The 26,596-nt window shown below is 35.7% G+C and overlaps 1 protein-coding gene across 5 annotated transcripts in view; it reads right to left on the bottom strand.

Moving 5' to 3' along the window:
• The window catches only part of Ndae1 (Na[+]-driven anion exchanger 1), a 338,918-nt gene that overhangs the window by 156,081 nt on the left and 156,241 nt on the right, over window positions 1-26,596 (bottom strand). For 3 of the 5 annotated variants that reach the window (XM_089252552.1, XM_089252553.1, XM_089252554.1), the window contains exons 5-7: window positions 19,708-19,868; window positions 16,894-17,094; window positions 5,221-5,328 (exon numbers count right to left, since the gene is read on the bottom strand). In XM_089252552.1, coding sequence (XP_089108678.1) covers window positions 5,221-5,328; window positions 16,894-17,094; window positions 19,708-19,868 — 470 coding nt within the window. The remainder of the gene's footprint in view (window positions 1-5,220; window positions 5,329-16,893; window positions 17,095-19,707; window positions 19,869-26,596) is intronic. The other 2 variants (XM_089252555.1, XM_089252556.1) reach the window with 1 other exon arrangement.

Raw genomic sequence — 26,596 nt, 5'->3', positions numbered from 1 at the left:
AGATGAAAAAAGGCGGAAAAAGTTCTGATTATGAATTTTGCTCTTGCAAAAATTTGTGTCAAAACTCAGAGAAATAAATCATATAGGCTTTAATTAAACTTTTTCAACTTCACTTATGAGTGCAAAACTGTTGCATTAACATCCCATGATAAAAACAATATTACCTAGTTCTAAAAACCCATAAATATATTTTTTTCACTCCCGTGACAAGTTCAATTTTTTAGGGTTTTTCGTTATATATATATATATATATATATATATATATTACATTTATTTATTATTTACATTTTTATTTTCAGTTAAAAAAGTTGTGTGAAAATAAACACAAAAAAAAAAATAAACAAATGAAGTTTTTATTGAAATTTTAACAAGAGTTTCTTCGTATACTTAATTTTTTTTTGTGCCTAAATGAGGAACAGAATAAGGCACCTTATTATATTTCATTCCCCCACTGACAAAAACCTGGCTATGCTACTGCCCTGACTATTTTATGAATAAAAAGGCCATTTTTTGGAAATTGTTCAGAGGTTATCTGTCTATGGGACGCGTTTGGAGATTAGTTGTCTGAGGTGGCAGTTAGAGGTGGTTTTACTGTATATCATATTGTAGGTCAGGTACCTTCAACTGTTGAAACAACGTGGGCCACATTTGGCATTTTACTGAGGTCTGCAGGCCACTCAGCTGTACCCCATGCATTACAGAGAAGCTTTGTCTGTGGGCCATGCACATTCAAGACACCCTGCTGTAGATCTTTTATAATGTAACAGTATTAGGACATATTGAGAATAACTCTGTTAGCACCACCCTGTTAAATTGTAATTACTTTTAGTTCTTAATCCGAAAAACATTAATAAATGGGTTTAAATGATTCCTTAATGAATTTTTTAAGCCAAATCTACTGATCTTGATGGAGACAACTTTTCTTTCTGAAGTTCATCTTGGCAATAATATCCAAAGAATTTTTTTTTTTTGATATGTTGTAGGCTGGTCAAGTAATTATCTTTAAGAAATCTGTTTTTTAAAAAACGCAGAACAATAGTTCTTATTACTTTTCTTTAAAAACTAGTGGTTACAAAACTCTAGGACACCATCATCAACCACCATTGCAAATTATTCAATTAATCCTAGCCTTTAAGTTAATTGTATCAAGTATTTTACTATACAGAACTGAAATTCACATTTCACATTTCAAAATTTCATTCAAATGTTTTAAAATATACAGATGACACAACTATGGGACAATCAATGAGGTAAACTTAGTTCTGATGAAGTGAAGGGGGAAAAAAACAAAGATACTGAGACTTTTTGCAAATAACGTGAATTTAGAAAGGCAGTAATTTCATGCAAAATCTGATGGTGTAAACACAAGCAGGAATGTACAGTAAAACTAATGAAGAAATATAGTATGGTCAGAAAAGATACCAAATTAAGAAAAAACAAAAAACTCGATCCAGAAAAACTTGAAATGAAATTAGTTCAGAAAATTTCTAATTGTAACCAATGAAATTAAAAATAAATGATATTATGATACATTTCTAATCATAATTTTTTTTAAACAAAAAACTGGAAATCCACCCTCAATTTTTCAAAATATTATGAAAACGCATACAGTTAAATCTTAAATAGTCGAACACAGCTGCCGATGAAAACTTTCAAGTTACTGTTAGTTTAACTTTGAACAAACCTAGAAAATTGACAGTTTGGGTGCCGCATGAAAACTTCAGCTTGAACTATTCTACTCCTCAGAATTCTACTTATCATGACTATCTTATACCATTATGTACATTCATACCAGGGCCGCAACTGGGGGGGGGGAGCAGGCAGGTCTTGTGCACAGGGCATTGGATCAGAATAAGCGCCGAATTCAACCATTAACTGCTGCTTCTACATGCAAGGGGTGTCAAAATTCTGGCTTGCCCTGGGTGACAAAGTATCTAGTTGCGGCCCTGATTCATACCAGCACTTTATAACAAAGCCATAAACCTGGTTTTATTATAATGAGCTCAACCCAGCATAAAAGCAAAGAAAAAAACTTTCATAATATTTGTTTTTTAGGAACTAATTTCACAATTTACTATACATACACTTACTGAACAGGCATCTGCATGTGCATACAGCATACATGATATTTTTCAGTAAAACACAATGAAACGTTAGGCCCTACGCAGGGGCGTAGCCAGAAATCTCATTTGGGGGGAACCAAAGTGATAGAACAATAGATTTGGCCATCTTTTTCCCTTTTTTCGGTAATTTTCTCACATTTCGGGGGGACCAGACCCCCAAGTCCCCCCCTGCTACGCCCTTGGAGTCAACCTATATAAATATTTAAGGCATCAAGGTTATAAATGTTTCAGGCATGATTTAAACTGAAATTTAAAACATTTCAAACTTTACATAAAAACTTTTATTTAATATTTATGAACTGTTTTATAATTTTTTGCATTTTTCACCCACACTACCAGAATTTCATCCCTCCAAGAATTACAGGAATGGTCATTTTGACTACTATTGCAAAAATATACTAACCAGCTGTAAATGCACATTTACTTTTGGATAAATACAGTGTAATAAGAACTAGAGTTACCCATCTTAAAAATTTTATCATAGGGTTTTCTGCAGTGGGATCCTGTCTCTCACCAACATGATCTGTCCCTTTCATTTGATCATTTTTGTTGCACAACGGTCATTTTCTGCACAAGTGCTAATTAGACCAGGACCTACAATTTATTGTTGATTCTGAACAGCAGCCTATTTTTTATACTCACAAGAGGTTGGTGCGCTAACCCCTTGATGGAGGACTCCCTGCAGTAGCAATCTTTTTCTGTGGTCATGTCGCCGTTTCTGTTGTACCTGTGTCAGGAAAGTTTTTTGACAAGGACGAACCAGGTATCGAACTCGCAACAGCTCTAAACATCCTTTGGTACTTAAGGCGAGTATCTTATCGACCTGGGCTACTGTGCCACCTGTCCCTTTCAGGAGATATATATAAGCAGATATATTTCTTAAACGTATATAGATCCTGTGTCCCAGAATGTTTGAACAAATATATTTATATTACATATATTTTGATTTTAAAATTTTGGATCCATAAGTTTTCAGAAAGAATTCCATGAGGACAGTGAATTTTCCTTCCCCTTCTCAGAGACTCCAATAAGAAAAACAATGAAATGGTGCTATAAAAATGCAAGACATCTTGTATGTGAGATATTCAATAAAGCACACAGGGACATGGTATGTACATTGCATTGTATAGTCATGAACTTTTGGTGCTCTAATGAGATGAATCCTACTAATAGAAACAACACAAGGTGTTGTCGTTACAACAGTTGAAAGTGTCACTGGCATAAGTAACTTATTTACAATAATGGTTATTTAGATTATTTGCACCTTTGAATTTCACATGTTTGATATCTTAACTCTGATCTTTCTCTTGTTGCTTTGCTCTCTGGCACACTATGTTTTCAGCCTATCAGTTTATCCTTAGTATACTAGTGAAATTTTTGTGCCCCTCAGTATAAATGTTTTTTACATTTGAGTACAAATTTGGTAATGAAGTGTTTTTTATTCGAACTGTTAAGCGATTAATATTGCTCTTTTAACTTAATATAGATTAAGGTGGTCAGTTTATGTTGAATTCCAAAATTTTTCATTAATTCTTATTACAGGCATCCCTCACTGCAAGTGATTAATTGGTTCTGCAAAATAATTGTGTTAGTCAATTTAACATTTAAGTCAGTTGAATTTAACGTGGGAAAGATATGGATAAGGGTTTGATTTTTTTCAAAATGATTAAAAAAATGAATTCATCAACAAAGGAACTTTTCTATAAATGAATTTATTATCAAACTTCTGAATAAATCCCATGAACTGAAGTAATATAAAGAATTAAACTATTACTTTTTACTTCTTTCTGTCTTCACTACTTCTGATTGATTTTAGTGAATGTGGATGATTTTTAAAGAGCCTGCTTGCTATGACAAGCTGATAACTCTTTTTACTGATACAGCAGAAATCCATCAGACAAACAGCATTTTTTTTCTTTATAAAAACTTCAATAGCAGAGCCAGAGAGAATTCCAAATATTCCTCGAAAATATGAAAATGCTGATTTCATTGAATCTGCTTTTTTTAAAATCAAAATTCTCATAGCATTGTCAATGTGTTAACAAACGTTTTTCATCACTAAGATCTGGCAAGTTGTATCAGACAATTTCTCTTATATTTGTCTCAGCTACATCAAATTCAACTGATTTCATCATCAAAGGAATCAACTATGTTATATTGTCAATCGCAAACCCATTTCTAGGATTAAAGTTGGACTCCATGTCAAACTTTGCAGATTGCAATTTCTAAAATTAACTTTTCAAAATAGTGTTATAGCAAAATCTTGTAAAGCAAGGGATACCTGTACAAATATTAGTCTCAGTATATGCAAGCAATTTTTCTGAAACAATGCTGTGGTACATTAAACCCCCCTCTTTCTATTGATACATGACTTAAGATTAATTTCTCAAACTTTTCTGTTCTATCATCGCCCTTCATAGAGGGAAAAACTTCATTTGCACTTTCTAAGTAAGAACCCATAGGATCATATATTGTATGTGTATCTATTAAAGCTCTCCAGGTGACAAAATCCCCAATTTAGAAAAATTGTGCTCTAGATTGACCAATCCCTTATTATGAAATTAGGGAGTATATAGTCTAAAAAAAAATTATTGTTAAAGATGGTGAGAATATTTTCATTTTTGAACTAATCTGTTCATCTATTATTTATAGATGAACTAATTTCCGATTGAAAAATTTACACATGAAATCATGAAGAGCGTGCGATATATTTAAAAAATATTATCAGATATATATCACGATATATCAACTAACTCAGGGTGCACATTTTTCTTCCAATAAAATAACTAGCTAGTACAATAATCTAGTAAAAAACTATAAAATAAAAATCAGAGCTAAAATGTTTTGAAATAAAACTAATATAAATTTAGCAATCATGCTTGAGCTACAGTGCAAGGCAGAACAAATTGACAGCTAAAGAATAAAAGACTCAGAATTTCACTAAAGGAATAGGATTTTCAAGGCAGAACAATATATAAATGAATTGAAAGGGGGGGGGGGAAAGGTGTTTCATACACTAACAAAATAAATTAAGCTCTACAGGAATGGAACATGCATATAGCAGAAGGGAAAAATATTCATTTAACCTTTACATTACCAGGAAGGCCAAGATATTTGTTGAAGCTGGTTTTAGAGTCTCCAACAGACCCTGGTGGATTGATAGGAGTAGCAGGAGGAGAAGAACCTGCATCTTTGTCTAACTGAGCTGGAAAAATACACTTTTTAAGTCAAGATGAAAAAGATAGAAGAGCCTATATTTCTTTCCGATAATGATAAGGAATGAAAAAAATATTTCCTCCATGACTAGGAAAACATTTGTACAGTTACCTTATCTGCAACAGAAATTGTTTTAAATTAGGTGGTACCGTAGTATCACACAACTATGGTCCAAACATCTGTGCTCACTAAAATATTGATATAATCTAAATACTAATAACACCTAGATTATTTAAATACTAAAGCAAAGAGCATAGATAGTGTAATATTTTGATGTGGTTAGAACACACCCAGTCCAATACTTCACCCCGCTTATCAGCTGTTAGTGTTGGGGTTATGTTTTTCACGTTACCTTGTCAGCCTCAAACTTGCTCTGCTACAAGTTACAACAAGCTGTTCTGTGCTCTTGATGTTCTATTTTATTACAGGTAATTTAGTATTTACATATGTACAATAAATATTTTTATAGTTGCATATGTATTGCCATACTTATGGGGAAAATAATACTTTCCAACCATTTTTATGGACTATAGTTGTGTTCCAACTTTTGGTCGGTTGAAATACGATTAGCAGCAAATACTTGATGAGTGGAAAATGTTACCACATGGAAGAAACATGCCAACTGTCCCTAAAAATGCATTTCCTTTATTAAATAAGACGTGGAACAAAGTCACAAGACAATCTATAAGATGGTTCAGGAAGGCTGGGGTCTTTCCTCTTTGTGCAGACAAAGTTCTAGAATGCCAGCCATCATATTCTGATCCTAATGCTGCAGGCCCAGATGAAAGCGCTGTTTCAGACTCCTTCATAAAATATATTGAAATGGCAAGGAAACATCCGAAGAGATTGCAACTTGAGAAGTAGATGGGAAGTTTTTCAATTTCCTCAAGTAAAAAGAAAGTTTCTTGCGAGTTGAAGCCCTAAGAAAGTTCTAGCAAAGATGAAGATAGATATTCCTTGGGCTTCAGATACTTCACTGGACTTGTCAAACACTGATGAGGTCTTTGACGACTCAACAAGCCATGAGATCCTGAGTGATGGTTATATGCCTTTGAAGACCAGATACATCCTGCTTCCCATCTCGTTATATGCAAATGATGAATTTGTAATTGTAAATTATGAAGAAGAATACTAGTTTACGCAAGGTGTGACATTGGAGGCCAATGGAGCTCATTTAAAATGCATGACAAGATCTGGCAACCTATGGAAGTGGCCAGAAAATGAAGACCGTCTTTTTTTTATCCTAAAAAAGGTATTAAACAATAAATACAAAAATCAAAGCAACAAAACACCACAAGGGAACTCTTCCATGTGCCTGAGCTCAAGGACATATTTGGTTAAGTAAAATAAAAAGTAAATCTTAGTAATATAAACGGAAAATGGTTCATTTTTGTTTTAATGATTAAACAAATGTTTATTGATTTTAGTTCAATTTAAATTGATTTTTTTTTTGTAAGAACAAGTGATTACATTAAAATAAATATGTAATTTGTCTGTCTTTTACACAAATTTGCACTTTTTAGTAAAAACTATTGAACATTGTATAGTTGTAATAATTTCTCTCAACTATGGTTTGTAAGCGATTTATAAAACATTGATATTTGAGCTACATAAATAAAAAAAGTGCCTTTCATATTAATGCTTGATCTTTCTACAGACAATACCAGCAACAAAAAATTTTTGAATAGCTTGAATACAGAAGTACGATGATGAATCTAGAAAATGGTGTTAAGTTGGGACTATAATTGTGTGAAACTACAGTATATGAGCTATTATCCATGATAGTTTCATAGAAATTGGAATGGAATATACAAAATTTCCTTTGGATTTTGAATGTCTAAATTTGTAAAAATGTATTAAACTCAGTGAAGTGCAAATGATTTGAAAAATCATTTTGAATTGTTAAAAACACGCAAACTCTAATATTTGACATTTTTTCTTTTTACACATATTGTAAAACACTGTCTTGTACAATTTTTTTTGTTAATGGCTTACCTATAATAGGTCACAGCATAAACTTGTAATTTCATCCACAGAATCATGGGCAAAGATACCGGGGGGGGGGGGGGGGCATGGAAGGACAATGTCCCTCAGCACAAAGGTGGAGCAACTGATGTATATGCGTATATATGAATTGACACTATCATCATGCCCCCTCCCCCAGACTTTTAGGTCTATCTCTGCTTATGCCACAGATGAAAAACTATATGAATAAAAATCTGTCATACAACAGATTAATTTCTCACCAATGAATAAACTTAGTGTTATCATAGTGAATTATGATTCAATTAATTTTGTTAACTACCATATATACTTGTTGTATTAAGTCGAGTTTTTTTTTTGTGGAAAAATTCGTTCCTCAAGTAGGGGGGGGGGTTGGCTTATACTCAGGTCAGTGTTTGATCAGAAAATATTGACCCCCACAATCAGTAGTCATTTTTGTAGTAGTTCGAGAAACCAGCATTATTGGTATGAGATATGTTCAAACCCTAAAGAACCGATAATGTCAAAGCCGAGGCAAAGACATCTAAAACATCATTGGCTTTCATACCAGGTGGGCTAATGTTGATTGTACAGCCTTTAGATGTGAACATCAACAAGTCTTTCAAAGACTATTTGAAGAATTTGTGGATCGAATGGATGAGTTCCAATGATAAAGAAAAAAGTGGTGCCTTGAAGAAACCTGACATTGGCATAGTGTGCCAATGGGTACATGAGGCGTGGAATTCTGTTTCCACCAAAATTATCATCCAATCCTTCAAAAAGTGTTGCATTAGCAATGCGATGAGAATATCCTCTTTGAAAGTGACAATGACAATAAGACAGTCCAGATGAAGATAAAAACGAAGATGCCACACCCTATAATGATCTGATGGATTACGATGAGCTTGGAGACAAAAGAAACGGATTAAAAAGTTTGAATCGTTTTCTATTGTAAATTTCCGTAAGCTAAATAATTTTGCATGAAAAAATATAAGAATTTTTTTTCTCTTAAATGCACAGATTTTTTGGGGTGGCGGGATTTTTGGTGGGTGATTTTTACCCGCGGCTTACACACGGGGTTTCAATTTATTGCGGTTTTGGTGGTCCCGAAGTGGGGGAGTCTGCTTATACACGAGTATATACGATATATAAAATAAAAGTTTGCTGGAAAATTACGTTTCAAAAAAGATTGCCTACTTTTTTTTGCCAAAACCTCAGGTAAAACAGAGATGAGCGTTCACTGCAAAAATTTGGTATTCTAATTTAAGCAAAATATTGGATTGGAGCTGAAATCAATAATTTCTCTCAGATGAGGAAAAGAAAAAAGGCAGATTTTTTTCATTCTTTTCCGCACTTACTTCCTTACTCTCGCCTTAATGTTTTCTACACACATTGCTTTTATTTTGTTAACAAAAGGGGGGATAAATAAAAAAAATAAAAATCAGAAAAAAATATGTTGAATATTCAGATATTTTTATTATAATATCATTATGATTAACTGTTTCAGAAAATTAGAAAAATTATGTTGAATAATGTACTACGTTAGATTATACACATGGTGATAAACCATTATTTTAAAAAAAAAACTTCAGCTGCTTTGTAAACAAAGTGAAGTTTGAAAGCATGTTATTTAGATGAAATTAGTCAAAAATAGAAGAGAAAAATAACTGAATTATCTGAAAATACAGACCACTAATTTTTCAAAAATGCACATAATGAAATGATAAATAATTATATTGCATATTTTAATCTGGCATGGTTATTCATGAATATTAGTTGCAATTATCATAATATGAAGAAAAAAAATGATTGAAACATTTATGGATGGAGTCAGACAGGGTGATACTATCTCACCAAAACTCTTTACCACTGTTTTAGAATTAGTATTCAGAAAACTGGATCGGGATGGGAAAGGAATTAAAATAGAGAATTTCTCAACCATTTGCGTTTTGCAGATATTGTTGTTATCAGCAACAATCCAGATGAACTAGAAGAAATGATACAAGAATTGGCGAAGGCAAGTATTCAGGTGGGTTTGAAAATGAATCTGCAAAAGACAAAAGTTATGTTCAACTCCTTTACGTTGAAGATGATCTTGCTCAACAACACAGAGATAGTAGTAGTAGAAAGCTATGTATACCTGGGATAAGAAATTACCATGGACAATGGAATCATTAATGAAATAAACAGAAAGATCAGGATTGGATGGAGCACTTTTGGAAAAAACTAATTCTCAAGAGTCACATGCTATTATGCCTGAAAAGAAAAGTGTGCGCTCCCAGCACTGACTTATGGAGCTGAAACATGGACACTCACAAGCAAGATGATACAAAGGCTACAGATGACATAAAGGAGCATGAAAAGATGTATGTTAGGCATCACAAGAAGAGACAGAAAACGAATCACTTGGATAAGAAACCACACAAAGATATGATATCATGGAAAAAATTAATGTCTAAAATGGAAATGGGCTAGACATATTGTAACAAGACAGGACAGATGGACCACAAGTATTCTAGATTGATACCCCCATGGTGTTAAATGTTCGAGAAGGCTTCCCCACACAAGATGGATCGATGAGATCAGAAAAGTGGCTGAAGTCAACTGGATGGCTAAAGAATCAGACAGAGCAAAATGGAAAAATTTAGGAACCACCTTCATCCAGCGGTGGATTGAAAATGGCTGCTGATGATATATTTGCTTTTACTGAGGAAAAATCAATTCTCATTACCATGAGTCTTAAATTAAGGGAGAAAAGGTTCAAATGCATTTCTATCTACTCTAGGCTGAGATATCTTTGTACAGAAAGGGGTTAACCACTTCTCTTACAAAGCAAGACAACTTGTACTAGAGTAGATGGAAGAAATACATCTTTCTCTCATCTCACGACATCTTATTGATAACTCTACAAATAGCAATCATTTTTTTCTGTTTACCTCAACATTATTTTCCCATTTCTCCCTTGTGAAGATCATGTAAGAAAAAGAATGAGGATATGGTTTGATAAGTAAAAACAACATACACAGTACATACATAAAGAACTGGCAAAGACAAGTATTCAAATGGGTTTGAAAACAAATCTGAAAAGGATTGAAGTTATATTCTTATATTTGCTTCAAAGATGACATTCAACAACAGAGGTGGAAGTACATTTGTGTGCAAAATTAAGAGAATTAGCACATTATATCAAATTTCTGAAAAATGAGTTGACAGATTTTATTCAAATTTTGTATGAATACACAGTTATAACAGAGAAAGATGTACTATACAAAAGTCATAGTACGCACACATGATTGCCAGTAAAGCTCATCATTGCAGGAATGTCCAAAATCCACGTTGCGAGATTGAACCGAAAATGAGTCTAATATGGGATATGGTCCTGTAACAATACCCATAAACCCCCGGCAGAAAACAGTCCTATTCTAGTCATTTTTATATACAAGTTGTCTTACCTTCGAGTTCACAGTTGACTGAATTGGTCTGTGATGATTTCATTGTTCATGGTCTGAAGAAATGTGCAATCCTGATCGCGTCGCCATTTTGAATTATTGTTGTTGCCAATTTTATTTTGTGAAAGTTGCTATGAAAATCTATTTCACTATGAAAATTGGATAATATATTTTTGAGATGGTCGGTCCCAGGAGTTGGATCATACCGCACTTCCTTTTCAGGTATGAATACCCAGAGTCATGATCGTCACATCGCATTCAATCTCGGCCTCTCAAAATTCCACATTTACCACTACCTCTCTTGAGGTGGTCGCCTCTTGGTGAATTGTCTAATTTGTTCAGTTCGTAGAATGAATTAACTTGTTTCACTGGTGCTCGGCACGTCGCAGGCTGGTTCCGGATCTCATCATGCCTCCTCTCTAGTTATCCGTTGTCACCACCGTCATCCCAGATCCTGTCATCGTTCGTCCGTCATTTGGCTTGGTGTTGATCATCGCTTCTGATCCCAGCCACCCGAACGTCACCTCAGCTCTAGCCGTTGAGCCTGCAGATCTCGCCGCCAAGTGGAGCCTCATCTCAAATCATGACCTTCACTCACTCGCTCCTGTCAAGCTCAATGATGTCACGACTCGTGTAATTCAAGAAAGATCAAACTTCTGTTGTCGGGCTATATTGATGAGTCAATGGACTTGCACGAAGAGTGGTATGAATTTGAGAAATAATTTTGTGATAATTTTGTTAATCGTAACCTACGTAATTGTTAAAAGTGTTAATAAATTTACTTTGTTTAAATCTAGAAATTCTCTTGAAATCATTTGTCTGTCTTACTGTGCATCGATTGCACCGATTTCGCTAGACCAGAATCCTGGGTCGTTATGCAGGGATGTTGCAGTCCCTCTCAGTCAGACAGGTCACACAGTCATCCGTTTGTGACGGCATACTGGACATGAGGCAGTTGAGGAGTCCCTGTGGCAATCAGTCCCACTCCTGCAGCAACGAAGTTTTCAGTTCCGGGATGGTCCTCTGAGGGGGAGGGCGAGATGCAATTGCCCCCTTAAGAGCATCCCAGACATGTTCTATAGGGTTTAGGTCAGGAGATCCGGCTGCCCAATCCATATATACCAAATATCCTCACTTTCCAGATAATCGTTGACCAGGTGAGCCCGATGTGGACGAGCGTTGTCGTTCATGAACAGTGTAACGTATCCATGGGCCCCGGCGCAAAAGTCTGAAATCATCATAGCATAAAAACAAATGTTTACCTTTTGATGTTATTCATTGGCAGCTGTGGTTGTATGGTGGCGATCAAGGTCGATCGTGATGTTGCTGGCCTGAGATCATATGCAAATGAAATTACCTTGAAGCCGATTGGCTTGGTTAGACACATGCAGCCAGGAGTTTCCCTTTAAATACCGGCCATACGTTGTCACTCTCTTCCTTTGTGTAATACTCATTCAACTCAAAACCCTCTAGTTGGACGGTTGTCCGTTTTACAACCACTTCATTTGGCCTTAGGCTGGGAAAATGATCCAATAGTTTGTTCATTATGTAATAGTTCAATTGTCTAAATCTGTTTCCTGGCAGGTCCACAATCGAAAGTTGGTTCATTTTGTTGTTAGTTGAAAAACCATCACTAAGTTGATGTCGGACGAAAAATAACAAGAGCTGTCCTCGTCAAGGGTATGCGCAATAAATCTTGCTGATCCGGCCCTCTACTGAGAGGCCCCCCCTGGAGCTGATCCGACCCACAACCAAGAGGTCGCCTGGCACTGGTCCGGCCCACAACCGAGAGGCCCCCCTGGTCTACACAGAAAAGACTACCAACGTCGAGTGTCCGACCGGCAGATAATGGACGTATAAATTGACTGACCACAAACCGGTGAGATAATACCAATCTGTCAATATTGAATCTAGGGTTTTTATGTGTTGAAAAATCTAGTGTTTGATTTGTGTAATGTTAGTCCAAACTTAATAAATAACATTTTCATGTGAAAGTTGAGTTGTGTTAAATTTTTCACTTGTTTGCTTTTACAAATTGCTGGATATTTCGAACTGGGCAAGCAACTCCCACAAGGGACGTTGAAACAGGAACCGAGGGCCAACTGCACCCCTGAAATGTCAAACATAGGGCTCTAAGATCTCCTCTACCAAGCGCATGGAGCGGACGTGACAGTCTTATTCTGTCATTAAATTTAAATTAAAAAATTACGAGTCGAGTTGGGCCAGGTTAAAAATAAACTATTGGCATCAAAGCCGGTTTCATTCACGGCAAGATAGTAGGTACAAATACACAGTCAGTCAGTCTATATATACAGTCTGTAATCTGCCCACCCGGCACTACGAACAAAACAACCAATGAAAACAGGTTCACTCGGTGGTGTATTCAAAAATAAAGATGACGACATCAGCATCAGAGATAAGGGAAAAAATCTTTATCGCTCGATGCGAGCGGATAAACATAAGATGCGTGATCATGTGAAAAGAAAATCAGTACACACACTTCTGCCTAACAATTACCCTCCCTCACATGATCACAAAAATAAAGTTCATAATTGTAATACAAGATCACCCTTTTTTTTTTACATCAAATTCAACAATATTCAATGCAAAATCATATCAGAAAAAAATATTGATATATATACAGGGTGATTATAAAAAAACTATCCCGACATATGGGCCCCTAACTATCATACCATTCACAGAAACTGAATGAAATTTTGGCATAAGGTATTTTGATGTATGCGCTCAAGAATGATATGGAAAACAACAGTGTCACTCTAACGGTTACAGTTACAGTGAGAAAATTTCGAAAATATCAAATGGCAACACCAAGTTTTTTGTATTGGAATTAGAGATACTATATCATGGGGGGGGGGGGGGCCCAGCATCATAGGTGAAGTCGACTGATCTAATGTATATATGTATAGATGAATCAACATCATCTTGCCCCCCCCCCCAGACTTCCAAGTCTATCTCCGCCTATGGTCTATATGGTCAGTAATCTGCCCACCTGGCGCTACAAACAAAACCAATGAAAACAGGTTCACTCGGTGCCATATTCAAAAATAAAGATAACGACATCATCAGAAAGGGGGAAAAAACTATCGCTCGATGCGAGCAGATAAACATGAAATGCGTGATCATGGGAAAAGAAAATCAGCATTTCTGCCTAACAGTGTGGCCGTCCAACATGATGCCTGCCCAGACCACGACACCTCCACCACCATAATGGTCCATTTCCCTGGATGTGGGAGGGATGGTATCGGGTGTACCAGGCTCTCTCCAGATAAGTGTACATCGAGAATCAGTGTCCAGGCTGAATCTTGACTCATCTGTGAAGATCATGGTGCTCTACTGAAGTCTGGTACAAGGCTGATGTTGTTTGCACCATGCTAAACGCACTCTCTTGTGTGCTGCAGTTAGCGGGACACAAACAGCAGGTCTTTGGCATAAAGCCCTCTCTCATGAAGCCTTCAGGCAACAGTAAACCATGAAAATTGAGTTGTTCCAGTGGCAGCATACAGCTCACGTGAGCTGTTGCTGCTGATATGGTTCCAGTGTCCTGAAACACTTCTTACAAATTGCAGATGACACTGGGCGTAACATTGAGCTCTGTAGCCACCTGCACTTGTGATTGCTCTGCCTCCAATCTACTGATGATTCTCCATCATCCATAAGTGTGTGTGGCTACTCATTTTACCCGCGCACACGATAGCTTCTAAAATTTACCAAACTCTTGCGAGAAACACAATGAATGTCGAAAAGGAGTATGAGCACACGAATCATGGAAAACGCCTCATGCTTTTATCATCCCCTTCGTGATTGCAGCTCTGTCCATACACATGTGTACGCTTACATATTTGACACTGAATATTTACATACTTCTTCGGTAGCATTATTCGTACCTTCGGTTCAGTACTTTTTGTGAAAATACACAATGTGCAAATTCTCTTAATTTTGTCCACGAGTGTAATACAAAGCTATGTGTACTTGGGTGGACAAAAAATAGCCATGGACAACGGCATCACCAATGAAAAAAACAAAAGAATCAGGATTGGAAAGAGCACTTTCGGCAGTTCTTCTAACACGCTATTATGCGGGAAAAAAGAAAAGTATTAAACCGATGTCTGTTATTAGCATAGATTTATGGAGCTGAAAAATTAGAACTTACATGCCAAATGATGTAAAGACTGCAGATAGCACAGAGGAGCATGGAAAAATATAGGCTAAGCATTAAGAGAGAAAACAAATCATTTGGATTTATTCAAACAGAGGTATATGATGTCATTGAGAGAATTAAATGTTTGAAATGGAAATATACTGAACATATTGCAAGATTACAGAACAACAGATGGAACAAATATTCTAAATTGGTACCCCTGTAATGTTAAACAATCAATAAAGTGCCCCCAAACAAAATAGTGTGATAAGATCCAAAAAGAGACTAGAGTTAACTGGATGGCTAAAAAACCCCAAAAATGGAAAAAATTTAAAGGAGACTAACATTCAGTAGTGGATTGAACATGGTTGATGTTTTTTTTTTTTTTTAACTTCAGGGAGTTTGGCACTCACTTCAAACACCCCAAGATTAAAAAAAATACCTACAGTGAAAAAAAACAATCCCCATGTTTGTATATATTGGGTCTGAAAGAGATATAGTTGAACCATACACCCCAACCTCGTTTTAATAGAATTCTGCAAAATGTATGGAGGTATGAAATTGGGGTTTAACAGTATACAAGAAGGATGGTGGATTATAATGGAGAAATTTACTTCACCCATATTTTTCTAAATGTACATGAAAGTACCAGTTTTGGAGAATTATTACTAGTACTTCAACTGTATATTATCTTAATATGTTACCATAAACCTGTAATTAAAGTTGTTAATTTATATGTTTGAAAAAAGATTTGTACTTCCAGAAGGTCTTGTACAACAATGCATAACAGCACAAAACAATCTGATATCTAGCTGTCTATATGGAAAAAAAGAGAAGTTTCCAAGAGTTCCTTCATTTGGAAGATCAAGCATTTTAAAATTTTCTAGCAACACCTTGAAACTTTGAATAGATTAACATCAAAATCTTTAACTGACTGGCTGTCCATAGGCCTATCTCTTATTTGATGTTGTAAGCAATTTTGTCATATCACTACAGTGTGTATATATACTAATTCTTTGTATAAGTCCCTATTGGCTCTACTGAACCATGACCTAAATTTTAACTTATTTATTAGCCTAATCTTTAGGCAGTATTTGTGCAATGGAAAATTTACCTATAAAATCCCTAATAGTTTTAATATGAAATACCTATATAATTGACTTATTAATTCTTGCTGCATTCGGTTTTTTAGTTGCTGCTTACATGTTGTATTAATTTATTTACATATATTTTTTGCTTTTTATTTATTTGCTAACATGATTCATACCAAATTGTAATTTATGATTGCCAGTAAGGATCATTTGACGTCTTGGTAATTTTTTTCCCCTTTTTCTGTATTCAATATTTCTCACTAATAAAGTATAGTTTAAAAAAAATTACTATGGTATCAATCTCCTTTGTTTAACCAGATTTTTTCTGAACCAGAGACCCTAGTTAGGCTAGTTAAGGAAACAAGAGGGGAGGTGTCTTTTATACATAATTTTCATACAAAGACAACAGGTAAATTGCCCAATGAGGTGGCTGAAAAAATTATACCCATAACAAATATGGATGTCAAATAACCAAAATACATGTTACAAATGTATTACATGCATTACAAAATACATGTTGCATCATTTATGTGAATACAAAATTCATAAATATTATATGTTTTATCTGGTGCAGTGGCTCCTATATTTATTTGTCCTACTGCTATATGTTCAGATAATAAATAGCTCTATATGCACTATTTATTGATGATTTGTGAAATTTTTTTCCTTGTGCGCATTTTACAATACCAATATATTTCTAGTTGTTTACACAGTTTGAAGATGAAATAAACCACACAGCAAGCATATAATCACTCTTTTGTACAGCAAAGATAACTCCAAATAGGAGAATTATAAAACTTTATATATTTTATAAATAAAATAATGTTAAAATATCAATTTTCTTGGAACAATGAAAATGTAATTCAACTTACTACTAGAGCCAAACATGCTTTTGCTGGAATTTCGGCCAATATCAGCTAAAGAACGAATGAGAGGTAAACGGGATCCTTTATCAACTTTGTCATGTTTTCGCTCATGCTGATGTCTATGACGTCTTAAAAGAGCTTCTTTTACTCGTTCTTGAAGCTCAGTCTGAAGCTGCCCAGAATTTACCATATTCTCCAGCACCAAATCTTGAAAGAAATTAAATTATTTTAGGCATAAAATAACAGCTGCTTCAAGAATTTCACTCTTAGCATTTGGATTTTTTAATCTCTCAGCAAATTCAGATGAAATTGAACCCTTAACGTTTGATGTTATACATAACAAAAATTGAAAGTATTCAATAATACATTAAGATCAATGTTGAATTAACAACTGAGTTTGACAGAATATATCACTGATATTACTAGAATAGTATGCAGCAATGAAAAATTATGATACAGAAATTTTGGGGAAAATAATGCTTGCCCTTATTAACAAGTAAAATAATAATGCATACATACTGTATCTAATCAATTCAACCTTAATATGCATTGAACAGAATCAGAGCTGATACATGATTCATACAATAAAATAATCAACTTGAAACAATCAGGTTATATAATTATTTTCATATAAAACACATTGAAAATAAGCACATAATAAGCACATTGAAAAAAATTAAACCAATCATCTGGAAATGACATCTATAGACATAATAACTATATACAGTTGGACCCTTATTTAACGAACTGTGATTCAACAAATTCCTTCATTTAACACTTTTCTGAAATTCTGGTGAAAACAGGTCAAACCCCTATTTAACGAATGAAAAACCTCAATATATAACAAATATTTTTTATCTAACTTTATTTTCTCTTCACCCGATGGTGACTGATGGTCTGATTTGACTTCCCAAGATTTGACCTTCAGCTTTTCTTCAGACATATTCAACAAAAAAGAGGGAAACAGGAATTTTTTTCCTTTGAGTTAAAAAGACAGTAAAGCCATTCTCAGCATGTATATATTTCAGTAATTGATGTAATACCATAAAACATTGTTCTGTTTACATATTTAGAATTCAGTAAAAAAAAAGTAACTTCAAATTAGTGCTCTGTCTTGACAAGCGAAAAATGATGGATCATCGGAAGAGAAAACATTTTTCGATTAGCGAAAAAATGACAATTTCAACAAAATTTGATAAAATTTTTAGATGTATCGAACAAACTTCTATCAAGCAATTTTTTCATGCATCCTGACTTTATTCTCAAGTTCATGTATTTTTTTATTATTGTCAGAAGTAAGTTTGAATAGCAACCCCCAAAAAAAGTAGCTTTTAAAATTTGCCATTTCGAGCGTTTATGCCCCTGATCAATTTAACCCAGATTTAACTATTTCCTCAATTTAACAAATAAAATTGATTTCTTCAGATTCATTAAATTAGGGTTTGACTACTCTGATGTAAAAAGTACCCAAGTCTAGATGACTGGTATGATGAATGAAATATTTTGCACAGGCAGAATTTTCATGTTTACATTAGTATTAATCCAAATGTTTCAACTCAAACTGACAGCACAATGGCCTGTGTAATTGTGTGAACCAGCAGGTCTTTCTTTAACAGCATTTGTTGAGTCACCATGCTGATCAGACTGTGGACATAGAACAATGAAGCGATGGCAAAATGTTCTGTCTGCGAGTTATAATTCAGGACATTTGGGTAAAAGAGGATTCATGTGCGAATGTGGAAAAAATAATAAACATTTATTTCTGCAAGAAATTAGAAACTTAAAACTGGAGTAAGGAGTTTGTATATCTATTAATGACTATGCATTATTAAGGAATGGACAAATATTTTCAGTGATAGTGATTATGTTTTCTTTCATGCTACACTATATTTCTTGGAATGAGTGACATCATTCATCCGAACAGTAAAAATGCTAGAACCCCTTTGTAACATTCGCCCTTATGGGCTCATATGTCCCATTTATCAGTATTGTCATGTCACCACTAAACCCCTAGCAATTAGCACTAATTGGTCCCCTGGGAAAAGATCTGGTCGAGTCAGGAAACTTGTGAATATATATTTATTGTTTATGCATAATATCCTGTTATTTCATTATGTTGAAATGAAATTCATAATTTTTAAATACCTTGTATCACGGGCAGAGGTACACGTGGGCTTCCATTCCATCATAATAGTTCCGTGGTCTCAAATTGACATAACCATGTAAACATTGTACAAAAGCCTGATCACCTTGTTCAGACTGTTGGCACCAAAAAATAGTGTACAAAAATATTTCATTCCATGTGTCTGTATGCAAATCAACTGAATGATGTCATGAATTTCTTCATGCACTGAAAGCCAGCAGTACTGAGAGAGAGAGAAATTGGCCCAAAGACAACCCATTCTTCATGACTATAAATAGTCTGGGCAGATGCTACATCGTCGCATTCATTCGTTTTAGTCAAAAAATTTTAGTCAAACCAAATTATTCTATGGTTTTTATGGGTGTTTCATATGTCGATACGTAATCAATGTTGGTTTCTAAGTAAAAGAAGAGCCAAGAGGCAACAGTGAACATAACTACTTTATTGTCTGACCAGCCTAACTGGGAGCTACATGAGGACGGCCTTAGCTGCTATTTTAACGAGTGTTGCCACACAAATGCAAAACGTCATGAAAAATTCAATACCACCAATGTGAACACAGCAATGAATAAGAGAATAATGATTTTTTCCCTTAAACATGTTATATCAGTAAAATTAAATTAAAAGCAAAGGATTTTACTCTTTGATTCAAGATTTCCAAAAGAGACTAATCTTACCCGCTATCTGATCCAGATTGGATGCATCAAGGTCAAGCATAACAGTGCCATTCAAAATACAACTTCTAAGTTCAAATAAAGAATGGAGGGAAATTGTTGCCACATGGGGTTTGGACCAGCGATTGCCACCTTCTTCTACATCTTCTTCAAATTTAATCCATCTGCAAAAGTAAAGTTTTAAAAATTTATAATTCTTCAGAGCTGAGAAAAGAAAGAAAAACAAGATGTTTTTTATAAATCTTGAATTTACTTTCAAACAAAAAGAAATATTTCTAAATTAATATTGTATTGCGATCAGTTTGTAGTTTGTGTCCATGAAATTGATTTTAACCTAAATTAGTACCATTTTACATTTTGACAACTGGGCGCTGTCTATCGGTGGTCGCCCCGAGTTCGTGAGGGAAATTATCTTATCTATATCCTCCCTTGGGTTCGAACCCGGGACCCTGACAACAACCTTCACGGTGGTAGACGAGCATCTTACCACCATGCCACTCGGGCAGGACATCATTCTGGAACAACATGTATGATTGTTTAGGGGTGCCATGGGCGCAGAATTTGTGTTTATGGATGACAACGCCCGTCCTCACCGAGCAAACATCGTAAACGAATGCCTTGAATCTGAGGATATAACCCGTATGGAACGGCCAGCATTCTCACCTGACTTGAATCCGATAGAGAATGTGTGGGACATGCTTGGCCGATGAGTTGCAGCCCGTCAACCACCTCCTACATGTGTACCGGAAATTCGGAGAGCATTGCTTGCTGAGTGGAGTGATCTTCCCCAAGATCAGATCGATAATTTGATACTCAGCATGCCTAGGCATTGTACGGACTGTATTTCATCGCATGGGAGACATACAATGTATTAACCATCATACCAACCATGTAATAGTAAGTTTTTGTAAAGGAGATATTTTTTACAATTGCTGCAGGGAGTAAAAATCATAGTTTTTATGAATGGTATCATATATACACCATCATTTTTGTTCTTTATCTTTTGTTTAATAAATGGGCTTTATGAATAATTAACGTTTGTTTTGTTTCTGAACCTTTATTTGCCGGAGCGGGCATTATTCTTAATTTATGGACATGAGTGTGTGTATATATATATATATATATATATATATATATATATACACATACATTAAGTACATGTGCTTTGTCCCCCCCTTGGAAAAAATTGAAATGACGGCCCTGCTCCAGGCCATCATGGCGACTAGGAAATTGGTATTGACACCAAACATCCTCTGTATGTGATTGCTAGATTGGAAAATCACAGGATGACAAAAATAATTTCCTGTTTCACTGCAGTGTGCCTTTCAACATGTGAAGGAGGTGGATAACACTCCTGTTTCCCAAACTTTTTGGTCCATCCCCACCTTCTGAATTTTTTTTTCTCTCATCGCCCCCTGGTCCCAAAATGGTTCCAATATTGCCCACTTTGGAAAACGCTGATCTCTGATCATAACAACTGATTTCGACAACAATTCTTTTTCCAAAAAATGTTTGTCAAAGACTTTTGGTCTCAATAATATCTAGAAATGTCCACTCCACTTGTCAACACAAGATTCATCGAAAGACTGGTTATTTGTGGAGATGAAGATTACAAGGAAGAAAATTCATCACTGCCCCCATGGGGACTCGAAACCCGATCTCTCACTTGTCGGACGAGTGCTCTACCATTTAAGCTACGGAAGCAGAGATATATAATATTTCAAACGTCATGGACACCTTCCATGTATAGTGCCTTTCAACATACATATATATATACGCTCCAAGGTAGAAATATTCTGCTTCCATAGTTTAGATCAGTGGTTCTCAACCTTTTTTTGTCCATGGCCCCCTTTCATCCATTTCTCATTCATGTGGCCCCCCTTACGAACATGAATAATTTTCTACTCCCCCTTCCTTCTCTCCCTCCCCCCATTTTCCCATTAGAAGATAGTTATTCAAAAATTGTCTGAAGTATAAATATGTTTGAATTTAATTTGATTAATTTTTAATTTATGAAAATAATGAAAAAGCAAAACAAACATAATAGAATACAGTAAAAAATTGAATAAATTATTTTCAATCACTGTAAACTCTGCTCTTGAAGACGGCACAATGTCATCAAGTTACTGGACTGGATGAAATTTGTATTATTTCCAAATTAGTTTTTTTGTGTGTGTGAATGATTATGGTTTCTTGGAGAAATGTTAGTTGTAGCTTCCAAAATACGCATTCTTATAATGATAAAACAGTTTTATTAATTTTATTATCTTCATGCGGATAAAAGTAGTAATAAGGGAGTAGCCACACAAATGAATCACAACTGAAAAGTTCAACCTTTCACATCGTTTTCAACAATAATACATGTATCAAGGATATAGGTTCATGTTGTAGCCCTACTATGAATTTAAAAAAATGAACTAAAATACGTGTGAAAATTTTTTAAATATTTGTTTGAACCATTCATTCCAGAAAAACCATGTACGCAGTGACAAAGCTGTTCATGTGAACATAATAATGATTCATTATCAGGATTTCAAGCCCATCGGAAAATATAAATAATCAGATTTTCAAATATATATAAGAAAATTATCAGTTTGTTGACTTCAATTTCGATACGGTCAAAATCTGATATTTCGTCAGATGACAAGCTACCTTCAAGTGGTTTTTTAGTTCATAACGTGGCCGCTCTCTCGCAGGCGGACGAAGCAACGTGCGAGTTGGCTTAAACACAGGGCAATATTTTACATAACAGTCCGTACTATATTTAATATACAGGGCGCATAGGTAACGGGGCATATGACATTTCACTGGCGAACCATTGGTCCTAGAAGCATACTTCCAGTTGGAAAAAGTACCCGAATAATGTGTAGTACTCAGATATTTGATTCATGTTGCCAGGGGTTACATAGTTATTAAAATAAAAATGTTAACTCTGTATGCGGACACCATGTGCCCCAAAACCCAATAGGAAAGTTTTGTTTCCAACAAAAAAATTCAACGTTTCCAAGTGCAATATGCACTGAGATATATACTTTTTCTAGTTGGGTATGTCTCTAAGACTAATGGCCCGCCAGTAAAGTGTCATACGCCCTGTTTCCCATGAGCCTGCATATACACATAAAAAAATAGTTTGGGACGAAATAAAGTCGACTCCCGTTTTAACGAATATAACGGGGAAAAAATATTGTTTTAACGAAAACTTTTCTAATCCCCGGGAAAGTTTACATAGAAACAATATAAAAATCTGGAATTCCTTTGTAACGAAATTTCGTTATTACGAAGTGATTTCTCCGGTATCTTGGAGTTCATTATAATGGGGTTTGACTGTATCCCCCCCCTCCCCGAAAAAAATCTGACATTTTTGCACTAAAGTAATTGAACTTTGGCAATTTGATCTGAAAACAGTCCTTTTTATAATGATTATGTCCTTTTTACTTTTATAAGTTTAGGAAGGAAACAAAAGGAAGAAAGGGTGTGGAGAAAAAACAGAAAAGTGACCAAAAGGGGCTCGGTTGTGCATAAATGCCTCGAAATTCCACTTGTGCACAAGGGGATTCGCGCCTCACTCTCAACTTTATGACAAAATTTCACATTTATGAGTCTTTTACTACGGTCACGATTAATCTCTCTCTATATAGCTTTGAATATTAAAATATTTCATTTATACGAAGAAAACAATTTAAATTATTTGAAAATTTTCATTTAGACATCATTTCAAAGTATCAAATCCATGCAGTTTTTGCAGATTTTGCAAACGCTTCGCTGAATTGGTTTTGCATGCGTATTATCAACACTAAAAACCATAAATTTTAGGTTGACAGATACAAAGAGATGCATTCAGCCGGTTACTGACATTTCAAAGTGAAGACTTACGTGAGAATTTATTGCACTTTTCTGAGAAATCAACAGATGCAGTGAGTCTCAAATAAATGGATTTAAATTGCTTTAAATGTGGTCGTCACGCCCTTTAAGAATTTTTTTTCTAATGTCCACAACATTGTTCTTGCAGGATAGGAAATTGCACTGAAATTATTTGGGATGTTGCAGGCCAGTATAGTAGGTGCCTATCGACATTTTGTACTGATGAATGTCTGATCACAACTTGTAAAAATTGAGATTATATATATTATACCTCAACGAGGCTATGACCACAGTGTCAAGGGACGCTGTTTAGAGCGCGTGGACACTAGTGTTCATTTTCGGATGGAATCAAGAACTTTCGGAAGATTATGATGTAGATTTTATAGTTGATTTTTTTCCTTCCTTATATTATGATTCGTCCATTGACGAACATTGATTATGTGTGAATTTATACGTGCAATTTACATGTAATATTTTTATTTATTATCCTGAAGATATAAAATTTCCAGACATACTCATCCTCCGGGAACGCTTCGATATCTCAATGAGATGGGAAGCAGGGTGTGTTTGGTCTTCAAAGGTCAAAGGCCAGTAGTAGGCCAGCAGCAGGCTTAAGTAGTAGGTCAGTTAATTAATAGGAAGCATTGCAGTATCGATTAAAAAATTTTAAAGGTGTAGTGTCAATCTTAGAGGAAGTCCTAATACATTATCTTCTTGGATTGCAAACCAAATTACGTTAAGACCGTCTTAAATATGTTCAAAATTACGTTTTTCCTGTTAAATTGAAAGGAATGGCATATGAACACTTGCGATTGAAACAACAGTAATTTTATGCAATCTTCCGACGCTCCTCGGATTTTGATAAATATTCTTCATCGATTGGAGGGAGACAACGTTCAGCTGATGAGGGTTGGGTGAATGAGGTTTGGATGAAGTTCACGGTGAGGGAGCGGATGTGAGGCGCGCGCCTCCGCGCCTCCCCCTGTGTTTGAACTGTCCTTTTTATACTACTTATGTCGTCTTAAATATGTTCAAAATTACGTTTTTCCTGTTAAATTGAAAGGAATGGCATATGAACACTTGCGATTGAAACAACAGTAATTTTATGCAATAAAAGTCAAGTTATACAGCAATGTAGTTTTAATTTAAAAATTTTAAAAATTAAATTTTGCGGGTGTTTTCTCTCATGTATGATTTGGTCTCTTGGAGTTCGTTATAACTGAATTCGACTTTCAGCAACGGCAATGAATTGGCACCCCCCCCCCTCAAAATTCATAAAAAAATACCCCAGAGCAATCATTCTTTATTCGATTTTTATAAATATATTCCCCATCAGACCACTACTGAAGATAGCTTTGTGCTAAACTAGATGGTTATCCGTCTGTAATTGCATGAAAACGATGGGGTTTTTTAAAAGCTTTCATTTTTCACTCATTGACTTCTTGGATTGCATTTACTACCAGCACTCAAAAGAATGTCAATGTATGGTCATCAAATCTTTGTCTGTTTTCTTTATTTCAGCCCTCTTTGAATGAAAAGTCTTCGAACACACAATTTTCTGTCTTTACAGTTACTCCATTTTGCTTAAACCTCTTCTATAGTTTGTGTCAGGGCCTACTATCACCCCCAAGTCATAAAAAAACCACCGAGATTACATGAACAACGTATTTTATTTTCTTCCTCATCTTAATGTTACTTGAATAGGGGAAAATTTGCGAAAAAGATATGCTATATATGCTATTCTATGCATTTTGTTTGCAATTAAATTTCTTTAGTTAGAGTCACTAAAAAAATTTAACTTCACAAACTTCTTCGTGGCCCCCGTATCAGTAGCCGTGGCTCCCCTTTTGTGAGATTTTCATCCGTGGCCCCCCGGAATATCCTAGGGCCCACCTGGGGCCATATGGCCCCCGGTTGAGAACCACTGGTTTAGATGGTAGTGCACTCGTCTGGCAAGCGAGAGACCGGGGTTCGAGTCCCCGTGGGGGCAGTGATAAATTTTTTTCCTTGTAATCTTCATCTCCACAAATAACCAGTCTTTCGATGAATCTTGTATCAAGAATATCTGTATAAGCCTTTGATGTACTCGCGAAATGCCCCAAAATTAGAGAGAGTAAATGTTAATGAGCTAGTACTTACCAAGAAATACTGATGATCTGCTTAGGGACTTTGGCATAGATGGCGACAGGCCTGTAGCCAGAAATTTCGTTTGGAGGGGGACCAAAGTGATAGAACAATAGATTGGGCCATCTTTTCCCCTTTATTCAGACATTTTCTCCCATTTCGGGGGACTCCCCAAGTCCCGCTGCCTCGCTACGGCATTGGATGTGGCGGTATCTATGACTAAAAATTTGAAGAAAGTTCTCATGCCTCCTCAGGGAAACATTTCCTATACATCTGGCTGCCCCATTCGTGTGCGTGTTAGTGTCCTTCACACAAATTAGAGGCATGCGCTGGCCAACCTTGCTGAATGCAAGAATTTTATGTCTAGTCCTGCCTTCAGGACTATTACAGCTGTTTACAAAAGGCCCTGGCAGGCTGAATTCGCCTATATATATAATATGTGTGCATGTGTTTTGTGTATACTCCGCCTTGCTCCGGGCAATACCATCTAGAGCAGAAGGTGTTGCTCCAGGGCAGTTGTAGAGACGTCATGCTACTTCAATAGACAAAGCGCCGCTGAAAAAGGAAGGAACTCTTCAGAGGCATGCACTGTAAACACAATGAGGAAGGAGATCATACAGGAAGTGATAACATAAACCCGTCGACCAGTTCTCACCATCCACCATTTAACAAGTGAAGGGCATGGCCCCCACAAGGGGTGGGCTGGCAAGGCTCCAGCCCTGGAGCCCCCCCGACTTTCGTTATTTTTTTCATTTTTTCAAGCTATAAATCCATCGTGAAGGGGCCAGTGAAAGTCTGGTTGGGGGGCGGGACCCGCCAAAGATCCCAGTCCTGGCGCCCTGCGACAGAATGTGATGGCCATGCCTGTAACGTGCCGATGGTCCCCCGGCGTAAAAGTCCGTAGTCG

The sequence above is a fragment of the Pholcus phalangioides genome, unplaced genomic scaffold (assembly GCF_987345545.1).
Source record: "Pholcus phalangioides strain wild (caught in Gottingen) unplaced genomic scaffold, Ppha-v1.0 ptg000029l_1, whole genome shotgun sequence".
Classification (NCBI taxonomy): domain Eukaryota; kingdom Metazoa; phylum Arthropoda; class Arachnida; order Araneae; family Pholcidae; genus Pholcus; species Pholcus phalangioides.
The sequence above is the reverse complement of the archived record's forward strand: the minus strand, read 5'-3'. Positions and strand labels throughout refer to the sequence as shown.